The 14,545-nt window shown below is 50.6% G+C and overlaps 1 protein-coding gene and 2 long non-coding RNA genes across 3 annotated transcripts in view; 1 reads left to right on the forward strand and 2 right to left on the reverse strand.

Moving 5' to 3' along the window:
* The window catches only part of TTC28 (tetratricopeptide repeat domain 28), a gene marked incomplete at its 5' end in the record, with an annotated part of 133,478 nt that extends 129,317 nt beyond the window's left edge, over positions 1–4,161 (forward strand). The window contains 1 exon segment of the mRNA XM_079957727.1: positions 290–4,161. Coding sequence (XP_079813853.1) covers positions 290–1,944 — 1,655 coding nt within the window. The 3' untranslated portion in view covers positions 1,945–4,161.
* The window catches only part of LOC307205453, a 422,161-nt gene that overhangs the window by 325,777 nt on the left and 81,839 nt on the right, over positions 1–14,545 (reverse strand). The window lies entirely within an intron of this gene.
* LOC307205460 overlaps positions 1–14,545 on the reverse strand; it is a 261,192-nt gene that overhangs the window by 200,294 nt on the left and 46,353 nt on the right. The gene's annotated exons all lie outside the window — the stretch shown is intronic.

A 14,545-nucleotide genomic window follows, 5' to 3' on the forward strand; every position in this document is an offset into this window, starting at 1 on the left:
GGAACTGCGCCTGGTCTTTTTGGCAAATGGCAACCATGCCTGGGTGGCCGGCAGGACAAGCGGCAGCAGCTGGAGATACTGGCACCAAATCCTCAAAGGAGGGGTGGGATGGGGTGCTAGCCAGCAGCATGTGGCCCTCGGGGGGTTCCTGAGTGGTGAGCAGTGGGGACTCACAGCTTGGCTCCAAGGGGTCAACCCCAGTAAGAGCGCTTGAGGCTGTTCCTCTCTGAGCCCCGGGGAGCACCCCTGCTGCCTCCTTGGCCTTCATGCCCCTCTCTGCTTTCTCTAGACTCCACGGAGCTCCCCAAACGACTCAGCCTGGACAGCTCCTCCTCCCTCGAGTCGCTGGCCTCTGCTCAGTCCATCTCCAACCCTGGGCCGCTGGGCTACCAGAACCCGCCCTTCTCCCCGCCATGCCCCGACAGCCTGGGCTCCGACGCCATCTCCGTCTACAGCCTCAACTCCATCACGTCTTCCATCAGCTTTGCTTCCAAGCCCGAGTGCGGCGTGGCGGAAGGGGGCAGCTTCAGGGGGCGCCTGGACCCCGAGAGGCCCAAGAATGCCTATCCCCAAAGGGCTGCCCCACCCCATGGGCAGCTCTCGCCTCCAGGCAGTGCTGTCCCCAGCAAGGAGGAGGAAGATGACGAGGAGTATGAAGGCTTCTCCATCATCAGCAACGAGCCTCTGGCGACCTACCAGGACAGCAGGCGGGGGCGCTTTTCCCCTGACCACAATCCCTCCTGGACTCATAGAGGCAGAGGCGTTGTGGTCTCAGTCAGTTCCAAGGGGAGTGTCAGCTCTCCCAACTCCCCTGTGAAAATGGCTCTTATTCCCAGCCCAAACTCCCCTTTCCAAAAAGTTGGGAAACTGGCCAGCTCGGACACTGGCGAGTCGGACCAGTCCAGCACTGAGACAGACAGCACCGTCAAGTCCCAGGAGGAGAGCGCGCCCCCACTGGACCCCCGCGAGTTGGCCCAGAAGATCCTGGAGGAGACGCAGAGCCACCTCCTGGCTGTGGAGCAGCTGCAACGCAGCAGCCAGCTGGCACAGAGCAGCAGCAGCCTGGACCCCCTCCCCAGAGCCCCCCTGCTGCCCACGGGGCGCGCCTCCTCCTTCCGCGCCTCAGAGACCAGCGCCTTCAGCAGGCCTCCGTGCTCCGGCCACAAGGGCCAGGCCTCCCCTGCCCCCCTCCGGCCAAAGCCCCCTGCCAGGAGCTCCTCCCTTCAGAAAGTCAGCTCTGGCTACAGCAGCCCCACCACCTCCGAGGCCTCCCACCGAGAGGAAGGGGCTGGCCCCCACAGCAGCCAGCCGTCCCCCAGCTCCGAGCCTCAGGGGGGGTTCCTGCCCGGGGAGCAGCAGCCTCTGCCGTCCTCACCCTTCCGGCTCAAATACCCCAGCTCCCCCTACAGCACCCACATTTCCAAATCGCCCAGGAACGCCTCCCCGAGCTCAGGACACCACTCCCCGGCCGGCAGCACCCCCTCGCCCGCTCTCTCCTACTCTTCCGCCAGCTCTGCCCGCTCCAGCCCCGCCGACGCCCCCTCCCTCGACAAGCTCAAGATGGCCGCCATCGATGAGAAGGTGCAGGCCATCCACAACCTAAAGATGTTCTGGCAAAACACCCCTCAGCACCCCACGGGGCCCCTCAAGATCTTCCGGAGCTCCTCGGGGAGGAGGGACGTCCTCAGCTTGCTGAACTTGTCTCCGCGGCACGGCAAGGAGGAAGGGGCCGACAAACTGGAGCTGAAGGACTTATCTGCCCCTCGGCCACTTTCTTCCCCTCAGAGGGGTGCCCCCAATGGACACACCAGCCCCCTGGCCCCCCCGGCACAGGCCCCAGCCCCCACCAGCACCCCAGGCCCTGGGCGCCCCGCACGGCTGCCCTCTGGGAATGGCTACAAGTTCTTGTCGCCAGGACGGTTCTTCCCCTCCTCCAAGTGCTGAAGCCCCCGGCCACCTGCTCTGCTGGTCAGGAGCCCAGGGCCTTGGATGGGGCAGAACCTCGGGCAACGAGCTGGGAGGGGTGGGCAGAGGCGGATCCAGGCGCTCAGTGAGCTGCCTGGGCAGAGGCCAGAGCTGTGGGTCGGTGCCAGCTGGCAGCTTGCCTCCTCTCAGTGCCCCCCCCCGGGTGCCGGATACCAGCTTCCAGAGTCCCCAAGGACTGGAGTGGGAGGAGGGTGTTCTAGCAGGCAAGATTCACAAACAACTGTCTGTGGTGAAAAGGTACAAGCCTCTCTTTTGATGTTTCTGGGGAGGTGGGTTGCTAGAAGTGGGTTGGCACTGCCCTTTTCTGGGAGATGCAAGTGTGGTCTTGTGGTCGCCTGCCCTCCAGGGGTCTTCTCTGGAATGACTAGACCCCGCCTAGAGACCTTGTCTGGCTGGGACAGGCAGGAGGATCCGTTGGGTGCTGGAGCTGGCACAGAGTCAAACCACAGCAGGCTCTGTCCTTTGCAAACGATGACGCGACTCTGCTCTGGGGCAGTAGCTGCTGGCCTGGAGGTCCAGGGCCCCCCATCTGGCACCAGGCCTCCTGCCTCCCTTTGCCACCTTGCCTCCTCCTGGGGGCTTTCCCTTGCTCACCTGATTTGGGTCAGACACCAGGCTCCGCGTCCCAAGCACAAAGGAGAGGCCCCCCTGCTCCTCTCCCCACCTTCCTCCCCCACATCCCTATTACTGTGCCAGGGGCTTGGGGTTTCTGAAGGCAGGAGTGTGGGGGTTGCCAGGAGTTGCCCAGCTTGCCGCCACATGGGGAGCAAGTGTTGGGGTTCCTCACCTTTCTTTGGTTTTCTTTCTTCACATTTCCAAGCTATGCAGCTGTGAGGGGAGGGGGGAGCCTACGTCCAGGCCAGGAGACGCAGGCGGAAGCCAGAGAGTGGGAAGACAGGGCAGGTCCCAGCAGGCCGCTTGCCCATCAGTGGGAACCCAACCCTTCGGGGTCCTGCCCATTGGCTGGTGGGTGTGGTGGGCCTGCCCCCCAAGGCCCAGCCTCTTCCCTTGTGGGTGCGAGCTCTCGGGAGCACCTCTTGGTCTTCGTCTACTCTATGCAAAGCCACTCTGCAGGCAGCTGCAGGGGGTTTTCTGCAAAATCTTGGGAGGGCCTGTAGCCCCGCCCCCTGCAGCCTGCAGAGCTTCTGTGCTTCCTTGTTTGCTTGCTTCTTAGGCAGAAGTCTAAGCAATGGTGCTTTCATGGGCTGCCGCCCTCCTCCGCCCGCTTCCTGGTGGTGCCAGGTGCTGCAGCCTCCAGCCTTCTCAGAATGCCAGTTCTTCCCTTGAGGGGGGAAGAGGGGGCTCCCTGCAGGGCCCCTTTGGCCTCAAGTTCCACGTTCAGCAAAGCCTCACCCCTCTGCCCCACCCTGGCTCTCAACTCACTCCTCTGCTCCCCGTGAGGAGGAATCGACCAGGTTTGTCGCTTATAAGGGGAAATTCAGGGAGGATCATATCTCTGCACCCCAGGAATCTGCCCCCTGTGGAGCCCCTCCTCGTTCGTCGTCCTCCTTGTCGTGTTTGTGCATGTCTGAGTGACAACACTGCTTCTCACAGTGAGCAATAAGCGTTCGGTGTGATGCCACGTACAAGTCCCCCCCCTCACACACACACACACACACACACACACACACACCTCGCCAAGAGAGGGCCCTTCCATTTGACTTCAGGCTGCAGAGGTCCCTGAGCCACCTGGGCTTTGGTCTCTGTGGGGCCCAGAGCTGGCCAGAGCATGCTGCCCGCTCCCCTCCTGCGCCAAGGCCCTCGCCCAATCTCTCATGCTGGAGAACTGAAAGGTCTGGGGGAGGGTGGTTTCCAGAGGCCCCTCCCCCACCTGCTTGTGTCCACTGGGGGCCTTGTGGTCCATCTGCTCTGCCCCTTGGTCATGTGTTCTTGTGGGGAGGATCCTGGCACACACACACAAAGAGACATGCTGCCTCCCTGCCTGTCCAAAGCTGGCTGGTCCTCTGCACTCTCTGATCTTTATGCAGCGTTTGCCATGTTTGGCCTATATGGACTTTTTTGTAAATTAAAACTCCCGTTTCCAGACAGCATTAAACTTTTTATATTACGAAGTTTACCATGTAAAAAGAATTTCATATTTTTATTGCAATTCCTAAGGCATTTGGCCGCCTCCTTTGTGATTTCCTTTGTGTCTATTAAAGCATGAGATCTCTCGGCTCCTGTGTTCCTTGTCTGACATAACTGGCTCTTGGCTTCCCCAGCAGCGCACAAAGGGGGGTGGGGGAGCTTTGGCTGCTGAGCTGGAAGTGGGGAGTGGCAGCCACGGCTGTCCTGCACCTCGACTTTGTGGGGCCCACCCCTTCCTCCATCCTCTCCCTCTGACCCAGCATGGGCTTCCTTCTCCAAGATGCAAGAGGGGTTCATGTCTCCCCTCGAACTCTGCCATCGAACAGGATGCCAGGCAGATGTTGGGGCCCCTCTTGGGAGGAGCCCAGCCGCTTGCTTCCACTCCCACTCAGACTTTCTCCCAGCTCCTCCTTCCAGGGGTGCTTTCTGCTGGGAAATTGTGTTGCAGCCCCAGGCTGAGCAAGGGGGAACTGGCAGCCGCCTGTTCTCACAAGGGCAGCCACTCTGGCCCCTGGCACACGCAAAGGCACTTGGAGGGCCAGGAGGGGGGTGGGGTGTTGTTATGATGAAATGTTGATGCTTGCTCACCAAATTGCACCTGCAAATGATCAAAAGCAATGGATGGGTTGGCACTGGAAGTCCGCCTTCACAAGCGCTGTCTGTCTGTCAATGAATCCCACTTGCAAAGGAACTGTGAAGAGTTCACTTCAAGCTCCGAATGGTTCCCTTGGAGCTACACCCATGCCTGTCCCACACGTGGTGTCAGATGTGGGGCAAGTGGCCATGGTTTGGCAAAAACAGCCTGGTGGACTGAAGGCTCTCCATCCTTGGGCTAGCTGCTCCCTTGACAGCCCCAGCTCCTGCTGGGGACAAGATCCGACACCGTCCAGCCCCCAAGCTCCTAGGGAAATTCCCTCACATTCAAACACCTGCCCCCAGTTGCCTGGTGGTTTTCAAAGGCCTGTGTCTTGCCCTGCCACAAAGTTGTTGTTGCTGGAGTCATTCCCTGGTTCCTTTCTCATTCGGAAGCCCTTGACTTGCTCTCACTGTCTCTGTGGGAACATGTGATATTTCTGAACCTGTATTTTAAAGTAGCAATTCCTGTAAAATGCTGGGCTGGTGGACTGGAAGTAACTTTATCCAGAAAGCAGCTTCCTCTGCTGATGTCTGTGTAGGAGACATATTCTAGGCACAGGCAGAAGAAAATGCAATTATATTTTATTGCAAAGAATGTAAAACAGATTTTTTTTTTTAGTAACAAAATTAGCTGTCTGAATTACCTAGGGGTGTCTTTAATAGTCTCTCACACATGTGAAATGTAATAAAAGACACCAAAGTTTATTAAGCATGATCAAAATTGTATCTTAATTACTAGCTTCATTTTCTGAGGCAATGAGAAATGAAATGGACACAGAAATCAGTTATACAAATGGTGCTTTCTGTCTCTCTTAAAGGCCAATCAAACACAGGAGTTGTTTTACCCCACACAGATGGTTCCTGGCTTACATCTCCTGATGCTTCTAGCAGTTTTCAGGCCTTGGCATTAAATGGGGCCAGGATCTCCAGAGCTGATGGTGAGGAGGAGTTGAGAAGAATTGAGGGGAACAAATGACAGTAATGGCTGACATCGGTTACCCTCACATAGACTGGCTATGCATGTCTTGCAGTCTCGACAAAGAAGTAACAGTTCTAGGTACCTCAAATGACCTAGAAGTGGCCTAGAACAGGGGGCCATGACTAGAAGTGGCCTGGACTAGGAGGCACTGGCACAGCACTTTGTGCCCAGGACCTGCTGTGAGACATGCGGTTGAACCAACTGGGAGTGGTGACCATCGTGTTACCAGATTTAATCTATATGTAAATGGACAATTGCCAGGAAAATCAACAGAGTTGACCAGTTAACTTGAAAGAAGGAAACTTAGCCAATATGAGAGTATTGCTTAAAAAAGGAAGTTGAAAGGCAAAGTCAAGAGGGTCAGATCTCTTCAAGGTGCTTGAGAATTGTTTAAAAACACAGGATTAGAAGCTCAGTGAGAAAATATACCACAGATCAGGAAAGGTATTACAGAGCCCAAGAGGACACTGGTATGGTTAACAGTCGGAGTCAAAAGCACCCTTAGAGGCAAGAAGGCTTCATTCAAAAATAAAAGTCACGTCCAAGTGAAGAGAACAAAAAGGCACACAAACCTTGGCAAAAGAAGTGAAAGCAAAAAAGTGTGGGATGCTTAAAAAACCCCAACAACTTGAGGAACACTTTGCTAAGAAACATTTAAGATCACCAATGGGAATATATTAGTTTCAGGAGACGGTCTAGGGAGGCAGCTGGGCTTTGGGATGACCTTGGACACAAAGGTGTACTAAAGAAGAGTGAGGAGACTGCAGAGAAGAGGAAGGCTGCCTTTGCACCTGTCTGCACAATGAAAGCTCTAGGACAGATCCCTGTGCCTGAACTAACTTTTGCCGGAAGGGAGTCTGAGGAACTGAGCCACATGAGGACAAGAAACGAAGTTCTGGGCCTTGAAGACAAAATAGAAACTGGCATCCACCTCAGAGTTGTTGAAGAACCCAGCACCTACTTTGCCTGTCTTGGACACAAAGGTGTACTAAAGATAGGAAAATAGGTGGTAAGGGAATACTTGGCTACTTTAAATGAATTCAGATCTCCAGGGCCTGATGAGCTGCACCAAGGATGCTAAAGAGTTTGAGGATGTAATCTGGGAGCCTCTCAGCTCTGAGAATTCTTGGAGAACAGGTGAGGTCTCTGCAGACTGGAGGCGGGCAAATGTTGTCCCCATCTTCAAAAAGGGGGGGGGGAGAAGACCCAGGTAACTACCAACCTGTGAGTTTGACATTGATACCAGGATAGGTCCTACAACAGATAATTCAACAGTCAGACTGTGAGCAATTGGAAAAGGATGCTGTGACTACTAAGACCCAGCATGGGTTTCTCAAAAGCAAATTATGCCAGATGAATCATTTTTTAAATAGTAGTAGTAGTAGTAATTATTTATTATTTATACCCCGCCCATCTGGCTGGGGTTATGAGCTTGGTGGATTGGGGAATTGTGTGGACGTAATGTGTCTTGGTTTCAGTAAGGCTTTTGACAAAGTCTCCCATGATATTCTTGTGAGGAAGCTGGTAAAACGTGCACTGGATGAGTAAACTGAGGGGGATTTGTAGCTGGTTGACTGACCGAACCTGAAAAGAGCTCACTAATAGGTCCCCATCATCCTGGAAAAAAGTGTCAAGTGGGGTGCCCCAGGGTTCTGTCCTGGCTTCTTGTTGTTCAATGTCTTTATAACCTACTAGGACAAAGGAATTGAGGAGATGCTCATCAAATTTGTAGATGAGGCGTAGCTAATGCCCCAGAAGACAGAATTAGACTTCAAGATGACTAACAGACTGGAGAATGAAGCCAAAACTAACAAAATGAATTTCATTGGAGACAAACTTGAGCAGGAATAACTAGTTGCACATATACAAGATGGGGGACACCTGGCGTTTAAAAAATCATTTTATTTTATTTTAAAAGAACAGTTTAATTGAACAAAAGAAAAGAAAGTTAATTACAATTCCATATATGCTCATATCTGTAATATACTTACAGAAATAGGTAACTTGTCCCTCAGATCCGCCTCCATACCTCTGCAGCTGGAGGCAGCGAATGCTCCTGGGTGTCCATCGCTAGGAATGGCAAGTGTGGGGACCACTGTTGCATTCATGCCAAGCTTGTAGGCTCCCCAGAAGAAGCCCCGGGTTGGCCACTGTGGGAACAGGATGCTGAAATAAATGGGCCCCCTTTGTCCTAATATAAGGAGAGAGTTTCTGAGCAAGTGCAGAACATGTGCAGGCTAACAAGGTGTTACTAGTGTTGCCAAGAAGGCCCTTTCCTCACCTCAGGGAAGAAAGGCACAGCTGTAAGGCTCAGGCGGGACCTCTATTTGCTACAGCAGAAGCAAGCAGGAAAGAGGGGAAAGAGGAACTAAAACTCTCAACTATATGTGCCAAATTACTCTATGGGACTTGGGTACCCAAATTCTTTTCCTCTGGGGGCCCAGCCCCCTCAGTACTTCTCCTGTCCCACCTGCACCCACCACTGCCCATCTCTCCTCCCCCTCCTGCTTGCAGCTATTGTGTGGCCTGGTGTGGAGAAGCCAGGCAGGAGCACACGGGCGGAAGGAGCTGCCGGGGCCAAGCAGCCGCCACATTTGGCTCTGCCCCATGTCATGACATCATGCGTGTGACATCAGGGCATTACAGAGCCCCCCCCCCAATCATGTAAAGAAGATGGTGCCTCTGCCCACAACTCAGGGAAGCCACTTCCTCTATAGTTCTAGTGGGTTTTGAGACTCATTTACCCCAACCAACTGAAGGCACACATGATGAATTCCCACTGAGACTACAGAAAGGAAAGGGCAAGTCCCCCTCCCACACACTGTGGTCCTGAGGCCGACCCGTCTGCAGGGGAGTAGGCCAGCTGAATCCCATTCAGACTCCCCATCTAGTGAAGGCTGCTGCCACCCGGGCCCTTCGGACGGACCTTGAGCTCTGCCAACGAATGTCTGGAACCTGAGCAGAGCCAGCTGGGTAACTGGCAAACATGGTGGTTGCCTGAGGACACTGGCCCTGGCAGCGTCTAGGCCCACGGCAGGCAACAGGTCTCTCGATGTATCAGGCCACATGCCCCAAATAAACACGGATCTTAAAGAAAAGGGTTATGAGTCAGGCTGTGATTGTAACTTAATGACAGCTAATTATAATGGTGTCACACTTGGACAACTGAGGAGGAACCTCTGAGGGCAGGTGGGAGTGGGAGCTGCCACCCCCAATCCTGGAGAGCAAAGAGCTTCAAGGCCAGGCTGCAGAGCAGCAACTCAGAGTCAGTGGGCTGCTCGTGAGTAAGCAATCCCTACTGCTCCTTCCCTGCCACTAGCTGGGGTTCAGGTGTGGTCTAGGAGGCCATAGTATATCTGGTCTCCTTCTTGCAACAGACAACGGCATCTCTGTCTCCCTGTTGACTTGCCCCTGTCCCTCATTATGCCTCCTGGTGGTCTTGTACCTGGGGGGGGGGGGGGCTACGCTGTCATGGAATCATAGAATCATAGAATCATAGAGTTGGAAGAGACCACAAGGGCCATCGAGTCCAACCCCCTGCCTAGCAGGAAACACCATCAGAGCACTCCTGACATATGGTTGTCAAGCCTCTGCTTAAAAACCTCCAAAGAAGGAGACTCCACCACACTCCTTGGCAGCAAACTCCACTGTCGAGTGTTTCTGGACCATATATGGCTTATATGGATATGATATGATGCTGTGGATTCTGGACTGTGCTGCAATACAAACTCTGTGCTGCTGGGATGGACTCTGGAGAGAAGCTGATCTTTCTGGGGCCTTAGCCCCTCTGAGGACCCTCTGGAGCACCTGTGCTCAGGTGTGCTCTTCTGATGAAGAGTCGCTTCTTTGGTCCACCTCCATGAGGATGGCTGTGTAGGAGGAGACAGGCACTAGCCCTTTGGAATAAGACTGCCTCAAGGGATCTGGTTGCAGGCCGAGATGGGCCTTTGGTCAGATTCAGCAGTCTGGCTCGTTGGATATTCTTACTGGCTGCCATAAGAAGATAAGAACAGCCTGCTGGATCAGGCCAATGGCCCATCTAGTCCAGCATCCTGTTGTCTCAGTGGCTAACTAGATGCCTATTATAGGAAACCCACAAGCAGGAACTAAATGCAAGAACATTCTCCCCTCCTGTGATTCCTAGAAACTGGCACTGAAAAGCATTGCTTCCTCCAGCTCTGCTCTGCTTCCGTAGTTGCAGTAAAGCAGAGCTTTCCAAACTTTTTATGTTGGTGGCACACTTTTCAAAGAATGCATCAATTTGTGACATGATAATTCAGTTTTACTACCAATTAACCCCTTTCCAGCCCCTGGAGGAGCACAGGGAGTGTTCACGTGATACACCTACATAGTGCCTCTGACACATTAACGTGTCGCGACACACAGTTGGGAAAGCTCTTCAGTAAAGCTGCTTAATACCAGTTGCTGGAAACCACAGGAAGGGGGTGACACTCAGGTGGGGGCACCTGAGCAACTCTGAAGGAGGCTTTGCTTCTGCAGGCAGGCCTACTGCTCCTTGCCACACGGCTGCTGTGCCACTCGGTGACGTCTGCCAATTGCTATGCCTTGCATCTATTTCCAGGGCAGAAGCAGCCATACAAGATGCCTTAAAGACTGTGAGCCCTTCTAGGCAATCTATTCATTGTGCATTCCTGATTGATGCTCGTGACGCTTTCTGGATGGTCACACACAATCCCACTTCTAAATTTGTTTGCAAAAGTTTTGGGCTTCATTTCATTTGGGCTTCATAACTTTTGCACAACTGCAAAAGTTGTTGTTGTTGTTGTTTAGTCATTTAGTCGTGTCCGACTCTTCGTGACCCCATGGACCAGAGAACGCCAGGCACTCCTGTCCTCCACTGCCCCCCGCAGCTTGGTCAGACTCATGCTGGTAACCTCGAAAACACTATCCAACCATCTCGTCCTCTGTCGCCCCCTTCTCCTTGTGCCCTCCATCTTTCCCAACATCAGGGTCTTCTCCAGGGAGTCTTCTCTTCTCATGAGGTGGCCAAAGTACTGGAGCCTCAGCTTCACTATCTGTCCTTCCAGTGAGCACTCAGGGCTGATTTCCTTCAGAATGGAGAGGTTTGATCTTCTTGCAGTCCATGGGACTCTCAAGAGTCTCCTCCAGCACCAGAATTCAAAAGCATCAATTCTTCGGCGATCAGCCTTCTTTATGGTCCAGCTCTCACTTCCATACATCACTACTGGGAAAACCATAGCTTTAACTATACGGACCTTTGTTGGCAAGGTGATGTCTCTACTTCTCAAGATGCTGTCTAGGCCTGTCATTGCCCTTCTCCCAAGAAGCAGGCATCTTTTAATTTCGTGGCTGCTGTCACCATCTGCAGTGATCATGGAGCCCAAGAAAGTAAAATCTCTCACTGCCTCCATTTCTTCCCCTTCTATTTGCCAGGAGGTGATGGGACCAGTAGCCATGATCTTTGTTTTTTTGATGTTGAGCTTCAGACCATATTTTGCACTCTCTTTCACCCTCAATAAAAGGTTCTTTAATTCCTCCTCACTTTCTGCCATCAAGGTTGTGTCATCTGCATATCTGAGGTTGTTGATATTTCTTCCGGCAATCTTAATTCCGGCTAGGGATTCATCCAGCCCAGCCTTTCGCATGATGAATTCTGCATATAAGTTAAATAAGCAGGGAGACAAAATGCAGCCTTGTCGTACTCCTTTCCCAATTTTGAACCAGTCAGTTGTTCCATATCCAGTTCTAACTTTAGCTTCTTGTCCCACATAGAGATTTCTCAGGAGATAGATGAGGTGATCAGGCACTCCCATTTCTTTAAGAACTTGCCATAGTTTGCCATGGTCGACACAGTCAAAGGCTTTTGCATAGTCAATGAAGCAGAAGTAAATGTCTTTCTGGAACTCTCTAGCTTTCTCCATAATCCAGCGCATGTTTGCAATTTGGTCTCTGGTTCCTCTGCCTCTTCTAAATCCAGCTTGCACTTCTGGGAGTTCTCGGTCCACATACTGCTTGAGCCTTCCTTGTAGAATTTTAAGCATAACCTTGCTAGCGTGAGAAATTAGTGCAATTGTGCGATAGTTGGAGCATTCTTTGGCACTGCCCTTCTTTGGGATTGGGATGTAGACTGATCTTCTCCAATCTTCTGGCCACTGCTGAGTTTTCCAAACTTGCTGGCATATTGAGTGTAGCACCTTAACAGCATCATCTTTTAAAATTTTAAATAGTTCAGCTGGAATACCATCACTTCCACTGGCCTTGTTATTTGCAGTGCTTTCTAAGGCCCATTTGACTTCACTCTCCAGGATGTCTGGCTCAAGGTCAGCAACCACACTACCTGGGGTATATGAGACATCCGTTTCTTTCTGGTATAATTCCTCTGTGTATTCTTGCCACCTCTTCTTGATGTCTTCTGCTTCTGTTAGGTCCTTTCCACTTTTGTCCTTTATTATGGAAATCTTTGTACGAAATGTTCCTTTCATATCTCCAATTTTCTTGAACAGATCTCTGGTTCTTCCCATTCTATTGCTTTCCTCTATTTCTTTGCATTGCTTGTTTAAGAAGGTCTTCTTGTCTCTCCTTGCTATTCTTTGGAAATCTGCATTCAATTTCCTGTATGTTTCACGATCTCCCTTGCATTTTGCTTGCCTTCTCTCCCCCGCTATTTGTAAGGCCTCATTGGACAGCCACTTTGCTTTCTTGCATTTCCTTTTCATTGGGATGGTTTTCGTTGCTGCCTCCTGTATAATGTTACGAGCCTCCATCCATAGTTCTTCAGGCACTCTGTCCACCAAATCTAAATCCTTAAACCTGTTCCTCACTTCCACTGTGTATTCATAAGGGATTTGACTTAGATTGTATCTTACCGGCCCAGTGGTTTTTCCTACTTTCTTCAGTTTAAGCTTGAATTTTGCTATAAGAAGCTGATGATCTGAGCCACAGTCAGCTCCAGGTCTTGTTTTTGCTGACTGTATAGAGCTTCTCCATCTTTGGCTGCAGAGAATATAATCAATCTGGTTTCGATGCTGCACATCTGGTGATGTCCATGTGTAGAGTCGTCTCTTTTGTTGTTGGAAAAGCGTGTTTGTGATGACCAGCTTGTTCTCTTGACAGAACTCTATTAGCCTTTGCCCTGCTTCTTTTTGATCTCCAAGGCCAAACTTGCCAGTTGTTCCTTTTATCTCTTGACTCCCTACTTTAGCATTCCAATCCCCTATAATGAGAAGAACATCCTTCTTTGGTGTCACTTCTATAAGGTGTTGTAAGTCTTCATAGAATTGGTCAATTTCAGTTTCTTCAGCACCAGTAGTTGGTGCATAAACTTGGATTACTGTGATGTTAAAAGGTCTGCCTTGGATTCGTATCGAGATCATTCTATCATTTTTGAGATTGCATCCCAGTACAGCTTTTGCCACTCTTTTGTTGACTATGAGGGCCACTCCATTTCTTTTACGGGTTTCTTGCCCACAGTAGTAGATATGATGGTCATCCGAACTGAATTCACCCATTCCCGTCCATTTTAGTTCACTGATGCCCAGGATGTCAATATTTATTCTTGCCATCTCATTTTTGACCACCTCCAACTTACCCATGTTCATGGTTCTTACATTCCAGGTTCCTATGCAATATTTTTCTTTACAGCATTGGACTTTCCTTTCGCTTCCAGGCATATCCGCAACTGAGCGTCCTTTCGGCTTTGGCCCAGCCGCTTCATCAGCTCTGGATCTACTTGTACTTGCCCTCCGCTCTTCCCCAGTAGCATGTTGGACGCCTTCTGACCTGAGGGGCTCATCTTCCGGCGTCATAACTTTTATATGCCTGTTGTCTTTGTCCATGGAGTTTTCTTGGCAGGGATACTGGAGTGGCTTGCCGGTTCCTCCTCCAGGTGGATCACGTTTGGTCAAAACTCTCCACTATGACCTGTTCATCTTGGGTGCCCTGCTCGGCATAGTTCATAGCTTCTCTGAGTTCTTCAAGCCACTTCGCCACGGCAAGGCAGTGATCCATGAAGGGGCTGCAAAAGTTACACGACTTCATTTCCTTTTTTTTTTTTAATAATATTTATTACCCGTTTAAAAATTACAAAGGAAAAGAAAAAGAATTAAACAAGACAATACAATACAAAAACAAAAACAAAACTCCCCACAACCCAAACCCTAAAACATTAAATCAACCAAAGAAAACAAAAACAATTAAAAACACATCCAATAATTTCAATATCATAACTTTCATTCACTTGTTTCAGCGACCTCCTCACACCTCCCTTTTTGTATTCCACTTCAATTAACTGTTTCATCAATTCCTTTCCATCTTCCTCTGCTTCCTGTCCTGTAATTTATCTTAACATATTCTAACCTTATCTTTTCCCTTTAATACATTTACAATCTGTCTGTACCTAATTCCTTATAACATTTCTGCTAAAGCCATATAACTTCATTCCATCATTTTTCTAACAATCATTAATTTTACAATATTTCTGTAAATAATCTTTAAACTTTTTCCAGTCTTCTTCCACCGACTCTTTTCCCTGGTCTCGGATTCTGCCAGTCTAGGACTCAATTTCTTGACTTTAAGAAAGCCGACTTCATAAAACTTAGGGAAGTGCTGGGTGAGATCCCATGGACAGTAATACTAAAAGGAAAGGGAGTTCATGATGGCTGGGAGTTTGTTAAGAGGGAAATAGTAAAAGCACAACTTCAGGCAATACCAATGAGACGGAAACATTGAAGGTGCCTAAAGAAGCCAGGGTGGCTATCTAAAGAACTTTTAACTGAGTTAAGATTAAAAAAGGATGTGTCCAAAAAATGGAAAAGGGGGGAAACCACCAAAGAGGAATTCAAACAAATAGCCAGCACGTGTAGACACAAAGTCAGA

This window comes from Podarcis cretensis (genome assembly GCF_951804945.1).
Source record: "Podarcis cretensis genome assembly, chromosome: 16".
NCBI classification, from domain to species: Eukaryota; Metazoa; Chordata; class Lepidosauria; order Squamata; family Lacertidae; genus Podarcis; species Podarcis cretensis.